General features: G+C 41.4%; 3 protein-coding genes across 4 annotated transcripts; 1 reads left to right on the top strand and 2 right to left on the bottom strand.

Annotated features, from left to right (window-relative positions):
• Positions 1 to 8,319: 8,319 nt before the first annotated feature.
• LOC115735377 (hexokinase-3) lies at positions 8,320 to 12,867 on the top strand. 2 transcript variants are annotated; one of them, XM_030666602.2, is made up of 9 exons: positions 8,320 to 9,081; positions 9,684 to 9,834; positions 9,940 to 10,122; positions 10,500 to 10,574; positions 11,214 to 11,369; positions 11,441 to 11,539; positions 11,626 to 11,753; positions 12,079 to 12,160; positions 12,288 to 12,867. In XM_030666602.2, exons 1-9 carry the CDS (start codon positions 8,810 to 8,812, stop codon positions 12,666 to 12,668), a joined length of 1,527 nt encoding a protein of 508 aa, XP_030522462.2. In that variant the 5' UTR covers positions 8,320 to 8,809; the 3' UTR covers positions 12,669 to 12,867. The 2 variants fall into 2 exon arrangements, with proteins under 2 accessions (XP_030522462.2, XP_048140426.1); XM_048284469.1 differs by having other exon boundaries at positions 10,500 to 10,592.
• Positions 12,868 to 13,549: 682 nt separating this feature from the next.
• On the bottom strand, positions 13,550 to 15,477 carry LOC115735357 (ubiquitin-conjugating enzyme E2 20). Its single transcript, XM_030666573.2, has 7 exons — positions 15,008 to 15,477; positions 14,841 to 14,868; positions 14,244 to 14,471; positions 14,091 to 14,154; positions 13,915 to 13,974; positions 13,726 to 13,804; positions 13,550 to 13,693 (listed from the first exon to the last, which is right to left on the bottom strand). Exons 1-6 carry the CDS (start codon positions 15,136 to 15,138, stop codon positions 13,758 to 13,760), a joined length of 558 nt encoding a protein of 185 aa, XP_030522433.1. The 5' UTR covers positions 15,139 to 15,477; the 3' UTR covers positions 13,550 to 13,693; positions 13,726 to 13,757.
• Positions 15,478 to 16,431: 954 nt separating this feature from the next.
• On the bottom strand, positions 16,432 to 19,269 carry LOC115735355. Its single transcript, XM_030666569.2, has 8 exons — positions 19,010 to 19,269; positions 18,818 to 18,887; positions 18,579 to 18,660; positions 18,414 to 18,475; positions 17,463 to 17,776; positions 17,354 to 17,387; positions 17,152 to 17,283; positions 16,432 to 16,726 (listed from the first exon to the last, which is right to left on the bottom strand). Exons 1-8 carry the CDS (start codon positions 19,055 to 19,057, stop codon positions 16,545 to 16,547), a joined length of 924 nt encoding a protein of 307 aa, XP_030522429.1. The 5' UTR covers positions 19,058 to 19,269; the 3' UTR covers positions 16,432 to 16,544.
• Between the last annotated feature and the right edge of the window lie 4,102 nt (positions 19,270 to 23,371).

The raw sequence follows: 23,371 nt of genomic DNA, 5'->3' as shown, positions 1-23,371 counted from the left end.
GTTTGCTAACTCGAGCCATGAGATTTGGTATAAAAAATAAATAGAGTAAAGGAAAAATTATGAATTTCAAGTTATTCTATACCCTCAAACAATCATATAGCAATTTAGTTTCGACGAAGCCAAGAAATTGCAGGCGGTACTCTTTTTTTTTCTCGTATTATATAGTTGTTCAGATATTTACAAAGCTTAGTTTTATCGGTTCCAAGCCTTCATCCTGCGGTGGGGGTGCGCGATAGATTGGATTTGACAAAAATGCCCGTAGACCCCACCCCCCCCTCCTGCGTTTTATGCGTCACCTCGCAATCGTCATCACCTCCCCGCATTGCCGTTTCGTCTCGGACAACACGAGGAGCACCATTCGGCATGGAGACGTGTCGCCCGTTGATTGGTCGGGTGGACAAGTCAGAGAGATGCCGCAATCTTCACGATGTCTCCCCGGAATATACGCGAAAACGGCATGTCGTGGCCCGGTTTTTCTTTTGTAGCGTGGCCTCCGTTGTCGCGTTTTCAAAATTGACTTGTGATTAAGGCCTCCCTCGCCGTTGGATCGTGACTCGTCCACTAACGGTGCCGTCCAATCCGGCGTCGCACCGAATAGGGCAGATGATGCTTGGTGGGAGAGTCTTCCGTCTTTGGTCGTGCTTCGGTTAAATGCCAGAATGATTTTCGGGGTAAACTCGAAGATCGAAAAATCGGATTGATGGGAAGCGCTTAAAAATTGAAGGACATATTCTAACTAATAGGTTTCAAGTTTTAGATACATGAATAAGTCTTTGTGTTTATTTTATTCTATGTATTCGTATGATCTTGCGATGTTCGGTGACGCACAATGATGAGTCCGTACTCTGGAATCATTAATTTGAGTTTTCATTTTCGATGATACTCATGACCGATACTTATACTTTGTTAATATTTTATAATATTCACATTTTTAAATATGAGCCGCGGCTAGTGAATTATAACAACAAATTTTAATTATTAAATGTGATAATTGATTGCAATTGTTCAATTAAGAATACATATGGAATTTGGGTAGATTCCGGAACCTCTAGATTCCAAGATAGGCAATGTAGGAATGGGGTTTCAAAAAATTATAAATCAATTCCGAAGGGCCTAGACTAGTCCTTGAACCACTCACTTTTACTTTATGTCAAAATGGGGTAATGTATTTTGAAAAAAATCAATCAACTTATGCTTGTCATTGGAATCATGCTCTATGTCGATTGCCATCGTAAATCTACTAAAGAAATTGTCGTTACATTTTTTCAAAGTGCATCTATCTCCGATCTCGCACGTAAAAATTTACTCTCTCCTCCCATTTCCATTTTCTCTTTCTATATTTTTCTGCACTACACCATTGACGAATCTCTCTCTCCAATCAGGAGGGCGACACTAGCATTGGCAACGCAGAGAGCCATCAAAATCGCAGGGACGGTGGCCGACCAACCACTATTGAGTGGCTGAAAACACCATGGTTTTAGATGATTTGACAATTAAGGGTGTTGACGAAATTTTTTTTGTAGTCATGATCATCGGTTCCGTTTATAAATATAAATGATCTTGTGTAATTTCTATAAAATCACACATTTATCTCTACGACAAATCCAAATTAGCATGATGCTTTTATTGGTAAGATGCTCGTACTTTTATGAAAGATCGACGTACATGCAATATTTACCATAACGGCAAGATAACTAATGCTATATATCGTATACATATACATATTGGAAATTATGTTTTCCTTCTATCGCAATAGGAAGTTTTTTTCTTTTGGTCGAAATATATAGTTGTAGTTGGATATAGTGGTGTGATTCAAAAATTGAATTTGCGGAAAGCGGTATGCTGCCACGTGGGCAAGGACAGACGATGACAAAAATGTGGCCACCGAATCATAGGAGATTCTGTTCGACCAAAAAAAAAAATCATAGGAGATTCTGACAAAAAAAATATCATCGGAGAGATTCGACCAAAACAAAAAAACATCGGAGAGATAACATTCCACGTGTCTCATTGGGTGTTGAAATTTGGATACAAAGACGGAGAATATCCTCGCTTTCCTCTCGTGATTCTTCCCCTTTCTGTTTCTATTTTTTTTTTCTAAAAAGGTGACATGAGTATATTTAAGCCAAAATTTGGAACATTCTTCAGATTTTAAATAATCAATAGGGTAATCTACATACCAATATAAAAAAAAAAATTGACTTTAAAGAAGTGAAAATGCACATAGGGAGAGATTTGAAGAAAGGTCAAAATTCAATAGAAAAATCACTCTAAATAAACTAATTTTGGAGAAGCCTTTGTATTGTCTAAAGATTGCGCATGCGCACATCATATCGACCGTTAATTATGTGGAGACCACCACAATGCTCGTGTGATCGACAGTAGAGATAGACTTTGATCTGCATGATGTATAGACCTACCGATGTTTAATTCTATTTGAGTGACTTCCTGTGTTTTTTTTTTTTATTGTTCTTTGGATGGCAATTCCATACATAACAAACGCACATGCTATCATTTACCCCTTCTCTTTAAAAGGGATATACAAGGTTCCAAGTTTGTCACTCGCATTGCAGTCAAGAGGCACGAAGTCGGAGCATAGGCCAAGGGTCTCGGATGTCGAACCCCGAGAACGAGGAGGAAAGGTAAATTAAAGAGAGATATGGCATGTCCGGTAATAATTGCTTCCGCTACAACTTCTACCTCTACATGTATTTTCAAATTGAATTGGGTGGTACAAAGAGCAAAATGATGGTGAAAAATCGGCTCGACATTGCAAAAATCAGATTTTTCCGTAGTTGGTGGTGCTCAAATAGATATTGAGCTGAATATATATATATTTTTAATATGAGGTAGGTACAAACCTAAACTGCCCTAGAACCTTCACTAGAGATTTTTTTTTTTTAATCCGTCTATTTCTAGCTCTAATTTCATTGCAAAGTGTGGAAGTCAAATTTTATATTTGTGATGTTAGCGTGGCCACCCTCAATTATTTTATCAATAGGGCGGGCATGCCTATCGCCTTTCGTAGAGGCTTAAATCGAAGCAAAGCAAGGCGACAATCGAATCGGGTGCAAATCGAACTGCAAAACTCCACGGTTTTGTAAGCCGGTGGGCCCCAGCAATCAGTAATAAGCACGTGTTGTTTTAATTTTTCTTTTTTCCCGCTTTTTCTCTGTTGTGGGTTTGGTTTTGTGGACAGGAATCTTCGGGCCCACCACGGGGGGGTTAATTAGGGGAGCGGCGTTTGTAAAGAAGAACTGACATGCTGGACGAGACAGCGGATCGGACGGTGCTCCGCAGCTGAGGAGAAGGCGAGGTCGCTATCAGCCATTCAATTTATAAAAACGTTTGACCGGAGAAAGTGCTTCTCCCATTTTCGGCGCCCTTTTGGTCTTCTTAAGCGGCTGGGCCTTTTTCTAGCTCTCCATGCTACCGGCACCGGTAACTCCAATTATTTTACCTTATTTCTACGGCGTAAAAATCAAAAGAAAAAGAAAAAGAAAAATAAAAATACAAACTTTAGAATTGCCATCTTTCGTTTGAACCTCGTTGCTGGTTTTAACGTAATTAATCCCTACAGGTTAAAAATTTTTAAAAAATAAAAATAAATTGGAGGTTACTAAATTGGATAAAAGGGAACATTTGTTGATCTTACGCTTCGCTGGACTCATTTTGGGAAGCCCGGCGTTCCCCGAGGGAAAAAGCATTCTGGTGTCATTGCCAAAGGTGGGGTTGGTGATGTTCTTGTTTTTTTTTTTTTTTTTTGTCCTCTTGGCCTTTGACTCGAGATTTTCAAGGAAAGAACTTTGGTTACCTTAAAGCCAAACCAAACATGGTTATTTGGATTTGGATAGTCTAATACTAAGATTTCCGTGACATGCGTGACATTATTCAAATCAGGCCTTGCAAATGAAAATGGACGGTCTAATTTGGGTCACATCATGTGTTGAAAGAGAGGGAAAAAATTTGAGCGGAAATTTTTTTGGGGTTTGAAAATTTTTGAATCCCAAACGTGACTCAAATCGGGCAATCCATTTTCATTTGAACAGTCTAATTTGAGTAATGTCACGCATGTTACGGAAATCCCAATATTAGGCGATCCGGATCCTAGTTCTTTCAACTTCGAATGGCACGCAAAGACCACACGAGATTTAGAGAAAAAGTATCAAAGATGGTAAACCTATTGCATTGTACCAATTCGGTTCTAGACCTTTCAATTTGATCAATTTAGCCATAAACCTTTTGTATTTATGTCAATTCGGTTCATTCGGTCAATTTTGACTAAAAATTGCTAACATAAATGCCGGTCGTCACATATGGCACGACCGACACTAACGTGGACAAATTTGATCATTTTTAAATTTTTTTCCGATGTTTTTATTATTTTGTTCTTTGTGGCGGGTGACCCAATGTATAAAAAATAAAAGAAAAACTAACAAAAAATCATAGCAATTCGAAAAATATAATAATTGTAAAATTTGTTCATGTCAAAGTCGATTACATGCGTATGACGATCGCCGTCCATGTTAGCGATTTCCAATCAGAATTAGGTAGATGAATTGAATTGGCATAAATGAAAAGGATTTAGAACTGAATTAATACGAATATAATAATTTTGTGATTTTCTTTTTATACCTTTTCCGGAAAACGAGATATGTGTGCTTCTCCTTCGTCCATCTCCATTCATTGGAGAATTAGACATTGTTGCTAGTTGGTGAGAGTAGATGTTTGAATTCTTAGTCTAAAGGAGCAAATCTGCACGCACGTGGAAAGCGGTTTTTATACAAGCGCGTCGGCGGGGAATGATGATTGGTTTCGAAAACCAGTTCCAAAAAAAGGAAAGGAGAGTTCAAAAGATTGCATAATAGAAGAGATTTACGTTCGATTTTGGAAGGCAATACGTTCATGTGATTAATTCAGGGCTGGATTGATACAAATACAAAATGTTCGGGACTGAATTGGCATAATTACAGTACGTTTAGGACTTGTTTGGTAATTTCCCTCAAAACGCTTCCTGTCCATCTTGCCATACCATCATTCTTCTTGCGCATCAGCACCGAGCACGTTTGCGTCCAATCTTCATTGCTTACCGACGGTTAGTAATCAGACAAACCAGGAAGAGATTTCGCGCTCTACGAGCGAAGATATGTGGGGGAAAGACTGGCGAAGGAAACGGAAAGGGACGAGCAAAATACCGCGAAAGAAAAGGAAAAGACAAGAACTTCATAAAACGACACGGTGGCGTCTCCGGCGCATCCATTTAACTCTAAACCCTTATGGGAAAAAAAAAATCTCAACATATTGTTTTTACATAGCACAAAAGATATAAATAATGCATTCGCAACGCAATTAATTATCGGATGAAAATGAGAATTTTTTCTTTACAAAACCCTAGAAAGTGATAAAGATAGTTAAAAAAAGGGAAGAAGAAGAAGAAGAAGAAGAAGAAGAGAGAGAAGCATAATTGGGGGGAAGAAGATGAATGGTGGGGAATGGTGAGAACAGAGAAGGTACAATCTCTCTCTCGTTCGAATTGGTATGAGCACAGCTGGAATTAGCGGATTCCAACTGGCACTGTACTGGACTCCCCCTGTTCCGCAGCTCCCGTCGGCGATCCTTTCCTCTTCCCCCACCAGATTCTTTCCCCTCCTTTCCTACACACATTAAGCATTTTCGTTCACGATTACCTTAAAAATCGTTAGTCGAATTATGTAATCATTGTAATGAGATCTTATCGGCATACTGTCTTGTCCTTGGACATTCCAGAATTCGATTAATTCTTCTCGAGAATCTCATCTCCAGCCGCGTCGTTTAGCACTCATCGAGTAATTAGCGAGTCTTTGTGTTCATTAAAAAAGTTTCGAGAAATATTTTTGGACGGAAGTATTGCAAATTTTTTTTTTTTTTTTGGTCTGAAGGAATATTACAAGTTGATAATCATGACAGAGGCATTCTTCGAGAAAAAATGTAAACTTTTTTTTTCCCCAAATATTTTGGGAGGGAGAATGTAGTAAAAACCGCGTCCTGTTTTTGCCTCGCCAAGGGCCGGGGGGACACGCGCCAAGGAACCACAGGTCCAGAGCCTAGGAAGCTCGCCGGAATTGACCGTTATGCCCTTGCGGGTCTCTTTCCGAGTAGGGCCTTCGCTGACGTGGCCTCTCCTCTCTTTCCCGGGATTTTGTGAAAGCTTTAGCCATGAATCGTGTCCGATCTTGTTGGGGGGCTGTGGCGAACGCGGGTCCTACGCTTTTACCAAATTGACCTTGTCGCGTGGCAAGACCAAAGAGCCCATCAATTTGATTTTTTTTTTTTAATTTTTTCTTTTTTATTTGGTTCTATCATATCCTATTCTATTTTACAAATCATGCTGTATATTACGTGCAAGTTGCGAAACCCTACTTTCTGACTCGCGCGTCCTCACCCTCAGTCCTTGAGAACGCGAAGTATCTAATTCCTTGCCCTTTTTTTTTTACTTAATTTTTTTAATCAAGCATATGGAAAATGTGCATTATCATTCGAGATTCATCCCGTTTACCTCACCCGCGCCTTAATCACGCTGGGATTAAGAGCCTCCAACTGTCCCCATCGATTTCTAGTCAACGCACAATCAACACCACCTTGCTTGCCCAATGAGCGCCGACCCCCCTTTACCGTGATATAGCGCATTGGGGAGGGGCACTTTCGTCATTCCACACCAGCAGAGGGAGGAGGAAGTGGAGGACTTCACTTTTCGTTTCTATATTCAGTCAATGGCGGAAACCGTGCGAGGGGAAAACGGTCTTGTCATGGAATTTCCCGTTTTGGAAAACATCGTGAAATTCGAAATTTGGATGATTGACTTTCCAATGGGAAAATGGGGTTAATTCATTTTTTTTCGTCCACACCTTGCCAATCTTTATGGGTTAATTCATTAGAAGAATCAATTGCTGCTTTATCAGGGTATTTAGCTTGCTTTTATGGCTAAAATTGAGGGCGAACATACGTTTTTTTGTGAATTCATCATACGATACGGCTAAGAGTGAGCGGTTTCAGATTTCTTTTTTACTTTTCAAGTTCCACCTATAATTTAAAATCTAGAACTTACATCTCCGAACCGATTTCTTGTTTTTTAATACCCGAAATTTACCATGCATAACCCGTAATCCGAAACCTACTCGGCCACACTTTCAAGGCTTACTCAGGTTGCACCGATATTTTTAATTGAACGATTGCAGTGAACTATTATCTTTAACGATCACCATTTGTTTCTACAATTCATCGACTATAACTCGTGTTTAAACACGCGAATAATATGAAATATTAACAAAGTAAGAGTATCGATCATGGATATCGTCGAAAATGAAATCCTAAACTAGTGATTGTAGATCACATACTCATCATCGAATGCCATTGAATATTACAAGATCGCATGAAGACGTGGAACAAGAAAAACACAAAGAGTTATTTCGGGCTCCATCTTTTACAACTTCGAACCAACATGTCAGAACCGATTCCTCGATTTTTTTAACTTGGAATTCACCCCGTGCGCCATGGAACCCGAAACTTACCCTATTTACATCTATCCATTTCTTTGGTTCCCGATTCTACTCCGAAGCCATGCTTGTCCCTAAATAAGACCATCTAATAACGTACTATTAAAATGTCCAAAAAAAAAAAAAAAAAAATAAATAAATATATATATATATATATATAGATGATATTTTTAGGCCGTCGGAACAAGAAAGACTATCTTGTTTGATAGTTGATTGTTCTCTCACAAACATAATGTGTCCTAAAATTTAACTTTTCTATTTAACTCGATAAAGGGATCAAGAGTTTATTATCGAGAAAATGAAACTTCACGTAATATACCCTCATGTGATGCAATAAATATTAATTGAAAGAATGCATATTATCGTAATTGTCTATTGTAATTTGTTTTTGAAGTCCCTCTTTATTGATTTTTTCCTCTTAAGCGGTGTACTGGTGTTTTAAAGGACACATTTAGTTTATGAACGATTAAAAGAGTAAATCCAATCACATTGAATAAACGGGGTACGGTGTACAAAAATAAGAAATTTTCTTTATGCGTTTTATCAAATAAAATTTATACATTTGTATTTTTTTTTCACATCGATACGGTTTTTTTCACATATTATTTGATTTACATGGACAACAGCTAGAACTCTCTAAAATGTAGAAATCACTTTGCATAAATTTCTACAATTTCACAGCGAATCCGACATACAAAAGACAACGCAAGGGTAAAACGGTCTTTTCGAGACAGCTATAAATATCACCTATTTCGCTTTCCCACACATCGCTTAGTGCAAGAAGAGAAATAAAATAAAATAAAATAAAATAAAAGACCACTCTCACTCCCCCCACACCGCCCCTTCGCCCTTGGCCTGGCCCTCCTCTCTTCCCTCACAGAGAACTACCGTGACCATCGCCGTCGTCGTCTCACCGGAAAACTGTTCCGTAGGACCTCCGGCGACTCGCCGATTACCAGCGGTCCCTCCAGGAACATGTGAAGCGCGCCCTTTCTCGCTCGCCGGCACGTTCTGATATTGCTTCGGAGGCATCAGATTCAGCGGGAGTGACGACGATAGACAGAGCCCTGCATGGTCCGAAGGCGCTATCTTGTTCCGGTAAACGATCGGAGGTACATCAAAATGGCGTATTTCTATGGTTAAGAGCTGAAAAGGGCACGCTTTTTCCACCATCGCTTGCGCTCAATTCGTTCTTCCGTCTTTTCTCCCCTGAACTTTGCTAAGACGGCGTCGTTTTGGGGGGAGAGTGAGTACGGAGGAGCTGGAGGAGGGGGGTGATGGGGAAGGTGGGGGTGGCGGTGGCGGCTGCCGGGGCGGCGGCGGCGTGCGTGGCGGCGGCGGTGGTGGTGGGGCGGAGGGTGAGGAGGAGGAGGAAGTGGGGAAAGGTTTTGGGGGTGTTGAGGGAGGTCGAAGAAGGGTGCGAGACGAGCGTCGGGAGGCTGAAGCAGGTGGTGGACGCTATGGCGGTTGAGATGCACGCGGGGTTGGCGTCTGAGGGTGGCTCCAAGCTCAGAATGTTGCTCACTTTCGTCGATAATCTCCCTTCTGGGTAAATTCTTTTCTCTTTTTAAGTTGGCGTCATTTGATTCTTGATTTTTCGCTCCGTGGGCTTGTAATGTTTGTCGTTGTTGATGAGGTAATTGTTGTCCCCTTTTGATTTTGCCCGTGTCTTCTTGCGATTGAGTTGGGGATTTTCTTGCTTTGCTTTGACTAGTGGACTGTTCTTACGTTGAGGAGATGGGATGATGCCGATTTGCGGGTCATTACTGAGCTTCTTGTTTATTCGTCCCCGAACAGTTTATTTTCACACTCTAATGTCTCTTGATGTTCTTATTCAACCACTAGAGACTCTTGCTCATTGATGCTTAGAGCAGTCTTTTTGGGGAATAGGAAATGTCTAGCTTTAGCGGATGTCCCACGATATAGCTAATTGGTTATTTCATTTCTTCAGGATGATGTTTCCTTGGCATTGTGAATCTCGTTCTCGGTCTAGTTCTGTGCTACTTTTACGCCTGAGATTTTATTGCCTCGTGTCACCTTAGCTAAATTGACTTGTGCAAGTAGCAATGCTGATCATTCAAAAGGGAATGCCAGCAATTTGGTACTCTATTCTCTCTTGTAATTATGTGTTTCTATTTTGTTGCTATTTAGGAGCGAGAAAGGGACATATTATGCGCTGCATCTCGGGGGTACATATTTTCGGATGTTGAGGGTAAAGCCAGAAGGACAAAGGTCCTTGGCCCTTGCACGTGATGTGGAACGACAACTCATTCCTCAACATCTGATGACCAGTACAACTGAGGTGGGCTGATTAAGGCATTTTGGGAAATTTATGTATCATTTCTTGTAATCCTGAGCCCTATATTTTTTACGGTGTGCTTATCCTAACACGGGCTACTCCTTGCAGGATCTTTTTGATTTTATTGCTTCATCATTGAAGGAATTCGTCGAAAGAGAAGAAAATGGTTCTGCATTTCCATTAGACAGAAGAAGAGAACTTGGTTTCACATTCTCATATCCTGTTAAGCAAACGTCTGTTTCATCTGGCATTCTGATCAAATGGACGAAAGGATTTGCTATCGAGGACATGGTTGGTTTCTTCCGGCTTTCCTTTCTCGTTAGATCATTAGTAATTTTCCAACATAAAAACTTTATTTCCATCTAAGCTCGTGACAATAGTTCTAATGAAGGTAATGGTAGTATCCTTCTGAATTTTTGGGTCCAAGTGACTGGTTCTCTTTTAAGGAAGTAGTAGTTCTTTTCTTTACTCCTGTTTCAGATTGTTTATTTTGTTCTCTCGGACAGTTGTCTGAACTTAGATGAGACTTTTCTCTTCATGAGATTTGTCTGTAACGTTGATATATATTTTCCTACGAAGATAAGAGTTCAGCTATTATTTGTTCATGGTTATCAGTGCAAAGGGTGACAACTGAACCGCTTAAGTTGGATAATATGATTGGTTGTCAGGTTGGCAAAGATGTGGTTGATTGTTTACAACAAGCATTGACAAGAAAAGGCCTGTCTATGCGCGTTTCTGCCCTGGTAGACTTTCCATCTTTAGTATCGTGTGTTTATTTTCGTTGACCATGCTCAGGGTTTTAGGGCATAGTGAAAGTGTATCACTGTGTTAGATGTAATACTTAGATATAAGAGTGCATACTTGCATTTAAACCTATCAGCAATGCAATATAATAAATTAGGATTTCTGTAATTTGCTGAAATTTAACATGGTTTTCCCCCCTTCTTTTCTTTTCTTGATTCTTCTTGACAGATGCACTTTTCTCTGACTGTTAAATGAATAATTGTTGTTGAGATGGAGTTTTTTCATCTGGGTTAGGTCAGATGATCTTGTATTAAGGTTATAATTCATGTACAAGGAAAATCTAGATGGGGTTTCCCCATTGAAAATGAAATTGTTAAGGAATGACTCCTGTGCATGGATCCTTGGCTGAGTTGGCTAATTCCAAAGGCAAGTTTTAAGATGATCGAGTTACATCGAGTTCGGCTTGTCTTAGCAAACTCCTGCTTATGAAAGATTATCACCTTCGCTTGACATGTACACTCACACATGGCATGCATTGATGCATTGTTGTGTGATAAATTATGGGATGTTCGGCTATTATGCTTTTTATGACTTAAAATTTTGGCAGATTTGATGAGATTTTCATTGGTGATGAGTAGGTAAATGACACGGTGGGAACTTTAGCTCTGGGACATTATCATGATGCAGACACTGTTGCTGCAGTGATAATTGGAACTGGTACAAATGCTTGCTATGTGGAGAGAATGGATGCAATAATCAAATGCCAAGGAATTCTTACTTCCTCTGGAGGCATGGTATCTTTTCTTGTATCTCTTACTGAAATGAACTTGTATGACTTAGATTTCAGGTGCTTATTTCTTTTTAGGTTGTAAACATGGAGTGGGGAAATTTCTGGTCATCTCATTTGCCGAGAACTTCATATGATATTGATTTAGATGCCAATAGCCCCAACCCAAATGAGCAGGTGTCATTTTGTGCTCTCTTTCTATTTCTTTTGTTTTGGCATCAATACGTTTGAATTGACATTACGAGGTGGAGCTTTTGCTGTAGGGTTTTGAGAAAATGATATCAGGAATGTACCTGGGCGATATTGTCAGGAGAGTACTACTCAGGATGTCCCAAGAATCCGATATTTTGGGGCCTGTTTCTCCCAAGTTGTTGACACCCTTCATATTGAGGTAAAACTTTGTATGCTCTCTCTCTCTCTCTCTCTCTCTCTCTCTCTCTCTCTCTCTCTCTATATATATATATATATATATATATATGATTGTGACTGTGCTTTGATGGAGAGAGTTAAGTATATGTATTAGTTCTTTGTAAATACTAGTGAGTGCTGTTGGATACAGAATGCAGGAAATTAAATCTAGCATTGTGTGGGTCTGAACATCAGTTAAATGACTGCTTCACAAACGTGATATCAGCTGTTTTTCCAACTTATTTCTGGAACGGAAACATTAAGTGTTATGCAGACATTCAAGTATACACGCGTATCTTTCATCTCAGGACACCTTTGGTAGCAAGCATGCATGAGGATGACTCCCCAGATTTGGCAAAAGTTGCAAAAATCTTGGGAGACACTCTTGAGGTAAGCATGCGTATTTGATATTCTCTCCTCTTTTCCCTGTGGGCTAGGTTTACATAAGTAACACTAGTTAGTCTGCACTTTCTAATTCTCTCATTTGGTTGCCCCGTGTTTTCGGTTCTTCCTCTAGATCCCAGATGTCCCCTTGAAAGTACGTAAATTGGTCGTAAACGTGTGTGACGTGGTTACTCGGAGAGCTGCTCGACTGGCAGCTGCAGGTATCGTGGGAATTCTAAAGAAGATTGGTAGGGACGGTAGTGGTGGAATCACGAGTGGGAGGAGCAGAAGTGATGTTAGAATAAAGAGAACCGCTGTAGCCATCGAAGGCGGTTTATACACCAACTACGCGATGTTCAGAGAGTATCTGAACGAAGCCATGGTCGAGATATTAGGAGAAGATGCTGCGGAACAGGTGATTCTCGAGGTGATGGAAGATGGGTCGGGAATTGGTGCTTCCCTCCTCGCCGCTTCACACGCATCCCACGGCCCGGATGCTGCACAGATGCTATAAGTATATAATATTGTTTGATATTTTATACGAATAGCCCCTGTAAATGTAGCATTTGTTTTTTTAATTCTGGCATGTCCATATCTTCTTTATGAAAAAATGAAAAGAGGTAAGGCTTTGTTCATAGTATGCCATTGGATTTATATCTTTATTGTACATTTGACGAAGCAAAATTTAATGAAGGGTTCTTCCAATTTTCTCATCCTGTGTATTTCACCAGAAGAGGCAAAGAGTAAATATGATGCCACTTGCAAATTTACAGGTTAAAGAAGAGAGAGCACCACCACCAAGTTGCTGCATTATTGGCTGTCCTTGCAAGTTGCGAATTGCGATATGTAGAGAGTTTTGTTTGCTAGTTCTGATGAAAAGACATTGTAGGTCCTTGAATTTTTTTTTTTTTTTGCTTTTTGTTTATTGATGGGCATGATCAAGTTGGTTTAAAAGAGAGAAAAAAAGAAAGAAAGAAATATTTTCTATAAAAAATTAATCATGAAAAATAAGAAACCAAGTAAGCCAAATTGTTCATTGTGCCACGCCAGGCGGGTGAGCCAATGCATATCTACAGGAGACTCACATGAAATCCACTTTGATCCATCCTAGCGTTTGAGCGATTTTTAATTTTTCTCTTGTTTCTCATGTTAGCAAAAGTAGCTAGGGTCACCACTGAAAGTGACTTTTCGACCCAGATGATTGACGAAAGGATCATTTTGTTTATCATAAAGGAGCAACAAAGACTTCCAGTTTAATATATTAATTAAAACGATTTTCGATTCGATCAGTTCGTCTTACTCTTTAACATTTATGTTTAGCCAAGTAAGACAATTTGGGCCTTGTGTACGTCCTTTTTTTTTTATTTTTTATAGAATGCATTGTCGTTGACTAGGTCCATTCCAAATACTCTGTCTCAAGCAGCTAACTTTATATTGGTCATCCATCGAATACAAGAGAGACATTTCCGGGGCAAATCTGCCCAAAGAAAGTAAAAACACACTGAAACGAACAAAAGAATCCGCCACCTCTTTTGCAACGAATAGAAAAGTCTGAAAACATATTTTCCCCACACATTCCAGGAACCATTCTCCCGCTCCAACTCTAAGCACTTGGAGGTTTGTACAGCTTCTCCACCATCTTCCTATACTCTGCACCAGAAAGAAACAGATTCAATCAAAGAAAAAAGCCCATCTCAGGACTGGATTGCGTCCATTCACAGTTCACAAGGTAGACACAACAGACAGTGAAAGACGCTGACCTTCCTGATTGCTCCATAGCTGTGCTGCTTGGGTGTTCAAAGGCGAGCTTGTGTTCGGTTCTGTAGATCATCCCAATTCAACGAAAAGTATAGTATCCGGTCAGACAATTGAGATGCAACAAACTAGTGAAAAAGATTATACCAAGGCTCAAGTGGTTTACTGTGGCATTCATTACCTCCAAGAAGACTCTGGATAGAGAGCAATATGGTTCTGACATCATAAGCAGATGACCACTTGTCCTACCAAAAGCAGCCATCACTAGCATTTTAGCAACGGATTCATCTCGTAGGACGCACACTAAATCATATGGAGGAATCTCCGAACTCACCTGCAAAATGTCCAAGCAAATGTTGCCATAGACATCAACATTGGGGTGAAAGCAAGCAGTCTCAAACTTGACTTTTGGGGGCTTGAAAGGGTAGTCATTTGGGAAGGAAAGAGAGAGCTTGTACTCCGTCCCTTCAAACACCGTGCCTTTGCTTCCGATGATTGTCCCTTTCCAGCAGAATATGTTATCTTCCTCTGGGAATGCAGATATCCCAGGATCACCACTCATCTGGCGCATTCACACGCCAATCCCAGTCAACAAAAAACCCAAATTTCAAAAACCACAGGAGGGTGAAATTTGTAATGAACTGGAGATGATCCTGACTAAGAGAGGCAGTTTTGCCCCTCAAAGAAGGGGAAAAAATTAATGATAACGAGCAACGACATGTTTGAATTATTGAACCCTAGATCTTTCTCGTGCTGTGAGATATGTTTGATCCCTAATAAAGAACAAAAGGCTGATTGAGATGTCAGTAGCTTCGACAGCCACTAAAAGACCCCATTAACCAGTGAAATCTCTTCCTTCCATACATGTTTCTCAGAGCGCAAGAATTACAAAGATGTACGGTCATAGAAAAGGAGACGGGCGGTTTCTTACCATTAAAGCCATCAATTCAGATTGCAACCTGTTTGATCCAGCCAAGAAACAAAGCAAAAAAGCGATTAAAACACATTTCGGGCCAAAAAAAAATGGCAGACCGCAACGGAAAATCAGAACTACAGAATTTATAAAAGAAAAAACTGGGGATTGGAGATGGGGGGGACCTTTTGAGCACGGACTGGGTGTCGACGCTCTTCGCCGCGGGTAGAGGCTGCTTGGAAGGCGGCGCGGCTGCCAGAGTATTGCCTTGGTACCTCTCTTGCGGATTCTCGGCGTAGTTGTTGACGGCGGCCATGGCTTCTTCCCCTCTCGCTCTCTCTGTCTGCTCGTTCGTTTTTTTCAGATTGCGATCGCGACGAGTGCTGAAAGACGTGCTCGCGGATCAGAAGGCAAGCGCGGAAGCAAACTCGGCTCTGAAAACGAAAATCGAGAGGAAGAAGACGAAGAAGAACAAGAAGAAGAAGAGGAGAGTTAGGGTTTCTCTTTTGAGGGGGTTTTCCTTCTCTCTCTCTCTCTCTCTCTTCTTCTTGCTCGGAGAAATCAGCGAGGGGAGCGAGAGAGATCGAAGGCGAGAGAAGCGAATAGAAACGAAAATGGAGCTCTGCGAGTCTTAAAAATGATTCGTGAGGGTGGGGCGATTTGTTCTATTTGCCCTCTTTTTGAAAAAAATATGACCGTTGCATTGCAGAGCGGCCGCGCAAGGCGAAGTAGGTTTTCCTCAGTTTCCCACTTCCTTTCCAAACGGCTAGTTTTTGCCGTTCCAATTTCCAAATACTTGTTTTGGGGCTTTAAGTTTGCGCTTTTGCGTTTGACTTATTAACCTAATTCCGGTTTATTCTTTTTTATTAGTTTTCTCGGATGTTAAAATCCTTATCTTGGTTGTCTCGACTTTTAAAATGATTGTTTTTTAATGTTATCGAGAGAAAATAATTGTTAATACGTATGCGCGTACATTCTTTCACGTGTATTGACGGCCGAAAACTAACAAAAATGGGCACAAACATTTGAACCTTTTGATTCCATTTTCCATCAGGAACTTTTGAATTCCCCCTCTTTGCACTCATTTTCCGACCATATGGCATTAGGGCTATAGTGATGGAGGTGAAAGAGAGTTTCGATTTTACCAATGATGGCCAGAAAGAGCAAGTGCACTTACACGCATTTTCCTTATGGCAAAGAATTCTATACGCATCTCTCCACAATTATTCATGAGACCTTTGTCCAATGGGGAACCTCTTTGGACCAATCCAATCCCAGTTGAGTAAACCTTGAGATCACTTTCGATTTAAAAAAAAAAAAAAAAGATCTCTAGGCCTTATTCCTTATTTGAGGCTAAGTGAATTCCCGCAAGAATCAAACCCACAACTAACATGACCGGACAACAACTTCACCGGTAGAACGACGTGCTAGGCAGGTTGGCATCGTAACAACGAACCGAAGATATAAAACAGATAAAAACACATTTTTTAGATATGAAGTGTTTTCATTCTTTTCGATTTTGACTTTTACATTCATGCACGTTTTCAATTACTGGTGCAATCTGTACCTCTAGGATAAGCCTACAGTTAAATTAAGGATGATCAAATCGTACAGAACTCATTAAAGGCCTTCATTGCCCCAATACTTTCCACTAAATTTAAACTCAAACAGATGCTTGAACATTGTTCCTACGCCTTCAATTTACAGGTATGCTTCATTGATTCATCTAATCACTCGCGAAATTCGTTGGAAGAAAACGGGGCACATGCCTATGCTAAATTTGATGACCTCCCTCATCCATTCAGGAGCCACTCTCTCATAGGTTCCCAGTGATAGCACGCTATACATCAGCTCGACATCCCCTCCGGACGCTCCGTTGGCCCAAGTGAGACTGAATGAATAGCCTGCAGGAAAACAAGAATGAACAAGGATATAGTGGGCAATAACCATATCCATTAATGAGGCTTGAGTTTATCTACGGCATCACATCTACCTGAGATAACTCACTCCCTTTACACTATTTAACTAGCTATTTCAAAGCCCTCAGCAGGAGGGATTATGCTACCTAAGGAATCTGATCTAATCCCACATATGCAGTCCTTCCTTCCCTAATATCTCTAATAAAAGAAACCACCTCTGATATGCATGCACTAGTCGAGTTCATAAGACATCCATGACAACGAAAAGCAAATTTGCATGGCATGAATAAGCAGATGCTTCCGTGGATTCAGCAAAATACTCTAAAAAATAGTAAAAACCTGAAGAAACATGTAGTATTGCCTAGTATAATTCAAATGGAAACATATGTCTTCATAGCATAAGAATTTACCACTTGATTCATGGAGTGCTACAAGGCAAAATTTTCCAGTTTGATCGCCAATTGAAAATTTCATACCAAGTATGTACTGAATAAGAGCTTGAAACATGCACTCAAATGTCGAGCTGTCACTCACCCCACCACCTACAAAAACATAAGGAATGAGAATACAGATTCCGACAAGAATAGAGAAGGCACTGAAACAAAAACTCACCTGATTTTTCATCTGTTCTAATGCAGCACCCTGGCTGTATAGTTACCCCAAACACGTCAGAAAAGCTAAAGAAACCGATATCTAAAAAGGACGTAAGGTTATCAGATACCTGATGAGCATCCTGACCGGCTCCACAGGACACAATATCCCCATGAAACTCTTTCTCTAAACCTAGAAGCTGAGAATTCTCTTGAGCATTAGTATGAGGCCTAGCTGCATTACTCGTATCTCTATCAGTCTCAGAAGGCCTCCTACGCTTTCTTCTTGATGATTGATAAGAATCATGAGGCATGTCTGATTTTGGCTGTGCACCTTCAGGCGTATGCATCTGTTTATCATTATTTCCCCCCTGATCTTGGATGAAGGTGGGTCCCCTGTCTAGCAGCTTACGGAGTCTGGCAACTTCTTCAGAAAGTTCTTTGTCTGCCACAAAATAGAACCAACAACTACAGTGAGATCCGGCTAAATATTCTTGGAATCTAGCATATCTGGTCCAGAGCAGATGAAATGGACGGAGAAAATGCATTAAATGAAATAGGATATAAGAGTTATCCACATTTAAATGGGCAGCAACAAGACTAAAATGGAGCTTCGTCAGTCTCCATACGTAAAGCATTTTTAATGACTCAAAATCTAAATAAGAAAAAGATACTCGGACTTGCAAAGTGGATGAATCGACAAAGGTAATGAAGTAGAACCCTGCAAATTAAACTAAGGCGCCCCTATGAAGCATCAAAAGAAATGAGAGTTATAACATAAACGAAACGTTTTGCAACCTCATAATTCAATGCTATGCCTAATATGAAATGGTCGTAACACACAACACTGAAGCAGCAGTCAATGGGGGGACAAGCATTGTAGGACACGGCAGAAGGGCAAACATGTAAGACCCAGTGCAAAGTGGGAAATTCAAACCGAGCTAGAATACTTCAGTAAATGCTTAAAAATGCCATCTTTCAATCTACCCTGGACACCAGGCAAGGGATTTCCTACAGTGAAGAACAACAAAACCAGCCTACATTCAACAGATTGCCTCGTGTAAGAAATCGCAATTGCTTACTCTTCTGGATTTCTTCAATCAAAAGCTTTTGGTTTTCCAAACTGGACTCGTCCACATTCGATCTGTCAGGTGTCAAGATACGCTGATTTTATGTTATTCTTGACTCCATCATAAACTGTAAATTCGACATGCCCAGAAATCTAAAGAGAAGAGTATTTAGAATACCCTGCAGCAGCTGCCAATTCATCGATTTTTGCATGCAACTTTTCATTCTCATCTCTCAAGTGCTGTATCAACTCCTCTGCAGCTGCATCACGGAGAATACAGATCGGAATGATATTTCCTTCCTTAAGAAAAAAACGGACATTTCACAAAATTATCCGGGAAAAAGTGGCACACTATTCGGTGGGAGGGGAGGGGAGAGAGAGAGAGAGAGAGAGAGAGAGAGAGAGAGAGAGCTCAACCAGTCATGTAATTCATAAACTTCAGTTCTTGCTCCTTGTTAACTTCCTCCAAAGCACTGAATTTCTTTGCCTAGCGACCGGAAAATCCAAACCGGCAAGAAAACAGGAACAAAAAAAATGAGAGAAATGCAGACACGACGTCACCTACAATCCGCGGAAACGCAACGCAAAAGGAAAAAGGGGCACCGGTACCTTGAGATTAGTGTACTTATCGTACAGCTTAGCGTACAGAGGCTCCATCTTCGCGACGCGAGGGGAGAGAAGCGAAACCCTAAATTCTGAATTCCGATTCGAAAGGAAGAAGACGAAGGAGCTGTGCAGCCGCGAGGGGAATTCAAATGCAGTGAAGGTGTGTGGCGTCTACAGGACGACGAAGGGCGAAGAAGAAGGGCGTGATGATGATCTCTCGTCTGGGAGCAGCCAAGTTCAAATTTCGGGAGGAGCCAATGTGTTTTTTTTTTTGGTCGTGAAGATGCATGTGTTAAAGTAAGTTAGTTGCAGAGGTACAAGTGGAGTGGGCTTCAGAACAGAGGAGAGCCCATAGAACAGTTGGTGGGGAAGTGGACCAGTCCGAAGGGAGGGCCTTCCTCCGATCGGCTTGGCACTGCCAGTGGGCAGGATTGTTTGCTTCCCTAAAACAGAAACTAAATGAAAAAAGTGGCGCGTTTGGACCCATTAACCGGCAGCACTCCAACAGAATGGGAGAAGAACTCCACGAGGACGATTGGAGCAGAGTCGCACACGGTTGAGTCGAGGGGCTTGACGCAGACCATCGTTGCAGGCGGGTAAGATCTTCAATTACATTCTTGCAGTCAGATTCAATGGCAACCATTGTTGACGTACTGAGGTCAGCACCATCCTGGGCCATGCGATCGACAACAAATTTAATAGCTTGTTGACATGTTAAGGCTTCAACTTGTTCAGGGTCAGCATCGTTGACAGATTGCGCAAAGCCATCAATGCATTGGCCCTTATCGTTGCGAAGGAGGCTAGCGATGGCACCAGTAGCTTCTCCTGAAGTTACGGGGCTATTTTGCCGAATTCCTTAGAGAGAGTTGTCTCGCGCCTCTAGGTATTCTCTACCTACCCACCTGTGTCGGTTTCAGGTACAGGTCAAGAATAGTGGAATAGTGGCGTTGAGTTTCTTGACCGTATGTCGTAGGATTAGTCGGTTCTATTTCTTGATGGGAGCAGAGAAGGGATATAACTTAGCAATAGAGTGTCACCTTGACGTTGTGGAAGTCATCGGTTCGAGCCCGATTATCCCTAAAACCAATGCGAGTTTTTCTATTTTGACTTACTCCCCCGCCGTGATCGAATGAGAATGGATAAGAGGCTCGTGGGATTGACGTGAGGGGATAGGGATGGCTATATTTACGGGAGCGAACTCCCGGTGAATATGAAGCGCATGGATACAGGTTATGCCTTGGAATGAAAGACAATTCCGAATCCACTTTGTCTACGAACAAGGAAGCTATAAGTAATGCAACTATGAATCTTATAGAGAGTTCGATTCCGGCTCGGGATGAATGCCGACGGCATGCTTAACACATGCAAGTCGGACGAGAAGTGGTGTTTCCAGTGGTGGACAGGTGAGTAATGCGTAAGAACCCGCCCTTGGGAGGGGAACAACGGTTGGAAACAAATGCTAATACCCCGTAGGCCGAGGAGCAAAGGGAGGAATCCGCCCGAGGAGGGGCTTGCGTCCGATTAGCTAGTTGGTGAGGCAATAGCTTACCAAGGCGATGATCAGTAGTTGGTCCGAGAGGATAATCGGCCACACTGGGACCGAGATACGGCCCGGACTCCTATGGGAGGTAGCAGTGGGGAATTTTCCACAATAGGTGAAAGCTTGACGGAGCAATGCCGCGTGGAGGTAGAAGGCCCACCGGTCGTGAACTTTTTTTCCCGGAGAAGAAGCAATAACGGTATCCGGGGAATAAGCATCGGTTAACTACGTGCCAGCAACCGCGGTAATACAGAGGATGCAAGCGTTATCTGGAATGATTGGACGTAAAGCGTCTATAGGTGGCTTTTTAAGTCCGCCGTCAAATCCCAGGGCTCAACCCCGGACAGACGGTAGGGGAAGAGGGAATTTCCGATGGAGCGGTGAAATGCGTAGAGATCGGAAAGAACACCAACGACGAAAGCACTCTCTTGGGCCGACACCGACACCGAGAGGCGAAAGCCGGGGGAGCGAATGGGATTAGATACCCCAGTAGTCCTAGCCGTAAACGATAAATACTAGGCGCTGTGCGTATCGACCCGTGCAATGCTGTAGCTAACGCGTTAAGTATCCCGCCCGGGGAGTACATTCGTAAGAATGAAACTCAAAAGAATTGGCGAGGCCCGCACAAGTGGTGGAGCATGTGGTTTAATTCGATGCAAAGCGAAGAACCTTACCAGGGTTTGACATGCCGTGAATCCTCTTAAAAGAGAGGTGTGCCTTCGGGAATGCGGACACGGGTGGTGCATAACTGTCGTCGGCTCGTGCCGTAAGGTGTTGGGTTAAGTCCCGCAACGAGCGCAACCCTTGTGTTTAGTTGCCACCGTTGAGTTTGGAACCCCGAACATACTGCCGATGATAAGCCGGAGGAAGGTGAGGATGACGTCAAATCATCATAGCCCTTATGCTCTAAGCGACACACGTACTACAATGGTCGGGACAAAGGGCCGCAATCCCGTGAGGGTGAGCTAACTCCAAAACCCGTCCTTAGTTCGAATTGCAAGCCGCAACTCACCCGCATGAAATTGCCGGTCAGCCATACGGCGGTGAATTCGTTCCCGGGCCTTGTACACACCGCCCGTCACACTATGGGAGCTGGCCATGCCCGAAGTCGTTACCTTAAACGCAAGGAGGGGGATGCCGAAGGCGGGACTAGTGACTGGAGTGAAGTCGTAACAAGATAGCCGTTTTGGAAGGTGCAGCTGGATCACCTCCTTTTTAGGGAGAGCTAATGCTTGTTGGGTATTGTGGTTTGACATTACTTTACACCCAAAAAGAAGTGATTCCCGTAGTAGCGGCGAGCGAAATGAGAGCAACCTAAACCGTGAAAATGGGGTTGTGGGAGAGCAATACAAGCGTCGTGCTGCTAGGCGAAGCGATGAAATGTTGCACCCTAGATGGTAATAGTCCAGTGGTCGAAAACATCACTAGCTTACACTCTGACTCGAGTAGCATGGGGCACGTGGAATCCCGTGTGAATCAGCAAGGATCACCTTGCAAGGCTAAATACTCATGGGTGACCCATAGCGAAGTAGTACCGTGAGGGAAGGGTGAAAAGAACCCCAATCGAGGAGTGAAATAGAACATGAAACCGTAAGCTCGACCCTATTTTCTCGTGTTTTAATGCTGATATGGCTCGTCAAAGACTCCGATTTTAAGAATATTTTTTAAAAAATAATCGTGTTTGAAATAATTAGTCAATAAATTTTTTTAATTATTTATAATTAAAATATAATAAAAAAATTATTTTCAATATAAATTATCATTTTTAAGAAAATTATTTTTCATATTATTTATTTTTCTCAAAACAAACGAGCTAAGATCGAACTTAAAACGGCTTATCATACGTTACTTGCCTTATTGAAAAAACCACTTGATCGCTGGCATCTTGGCTGAATTACAGGAGTTTGCCAATCTCAGACCTTCGCACATTCTGTCAGCTATGTGAAGCACTTGTTGTAATATCTAGAGAGATGGAAATTACTAAAAAAGTTCTAAACCTATTATAATTGTGCCAATTCAGCCCTAAACTTTTTTTTTTGTCGATTGAGTCCTAAATCTCTTGTAATAATGCCAATTCAGACCATGTGCTAACATAGCATTGCCGACATTGACGTGGTAATTTTTAATAATATTTTTAATAATTTCGATTTTTTTATCATTTTTTTTACTTTTCTTTTTTTTAGTATTTGGGTGGTCTGCGAGCCCTCGCCCAACCACGAGTGAGGGTCAAGAGACCTCGCCCAGCAACCGGTGGCCGGGCAGGCCCAAAACCAAAAAAAGAAAAGGAAAAGTAAAAAAAAAAAGACAAAAAGGTTATTAAAAAAGAAAACAATTAAAAAAAAGCAAATATTATTAAAATATTATTAAAAAATTACCACATCAATGCCATCCGATCAAATGAACTGAATTGATATAATTACAAAACGTTTAAGACTCAATCGTAAAAAAAAAAAATTTAAAATTGAATTGACACACTTACAAAAAGTTAATTTTTTTTTTTGATAATTTCCCCGATCATCCCTCCTACTCGCCAGTGCCTACTGCCTCCTCACCTTTTATACCTGTAAAACTAATAAAAAAAAAGTTTGTGACTTTTCATGAGCCGCGGACAAATTCATGCTTACGCATGCAAAATCCGAGCTCGGAATGATGATCGGGTCTACTATTCGGTAATCGAACGATAGTACACTAGTTATCATCTCACTTGTATTTTACCTTTCTTGAGAAAACGTAGTGGAGATCCAACGTTTGACTTCATGAAATGTATAGCTTTGATGCGGTTTCATCTCTTTCAGCAGTCAGCATCACACACAACCTGGCGGACG

This window comes from Rhodamnia argentea, chromosome 8 (assembly GCF_020921035.1).
Source record: "Rhodamnia argentea isolate NSW1041297 chromosome 8, ASM2092103v1, whole genome shotgun sequence".
NCBI classification, from domain to species: domain Eukaryota; kingdom Viridiplantae; phylum Streptophyta; class Magnoliopsida; order Myrtales; family Myrtaceae; genus Rhodamnia; species Rhodamnia argentea.
This window is presented reverse-complemented; position numbering and strand designations above follow the sequence as displayed.

Coding starts and splice junctions, on each gene's coding strand:
- LOC115735377 (XM_048284469.1), top strand. CDS start 8,810: ATGGGGAAGGTGGGGGTGGCGGTGGCGGCTGCCGGGGCGGCGGCGGCG. Junction 10,123..10,499: donor GATTTGCTATCGAGGACATG/GTTGGTTTCTTC, acceptor ATTGGTTGTCAG/GTTGGCAAAGATGTGGTTGA. Junction 11,540..11,625: donor GCCCCAACCCAAATGAGCAG/GTGTCATTTTGT, acceptor CTTTTGCTGTAG/GGTTTTGAGAAAATGATATC.
- LOC115735357 (XM_030666573.2), bottom strand. CDS start 15,138: ATGGCCGCCGTCAACAACTACGCCGAGAATCCGCAAGAGAGGTACCAA. Junction 13,975..14,090: donor TATCCAGAGTCTTCTTGGAG/GTAATGAATGCC, acceptor GATGATCTACAG/AACCGAACACAAGCTCGCCT. Junction 13,805..13,914: donor GCTATGGAGCAATCAGGAAG/GTCAGCGTCTTT, acceptor TTTCTGGTGCAG/AGTATAGGAAGATGGTGGAG.
- LOC115735355 (XM_030666569.2), bottom strand. CDS start 19,057: ATGGAGCCTCTGTACGCTAAGCTGTACGATAAGTACACTAATCTCAAG. Junction 18,661..18,817: donor GTTTATGAATTACATGACTG/GTTGAGCTCTCT, acceptor TCCGTGATGCAG/CTGCAGAGGAGTTGATACAG. Junction 18,476..18,578: donor GAATTGGCAGCTGCTGCAGG/GTATTCTAAATA, acceptor GACACCTGACAG/ATCGAATGTGGACGAGTCCA.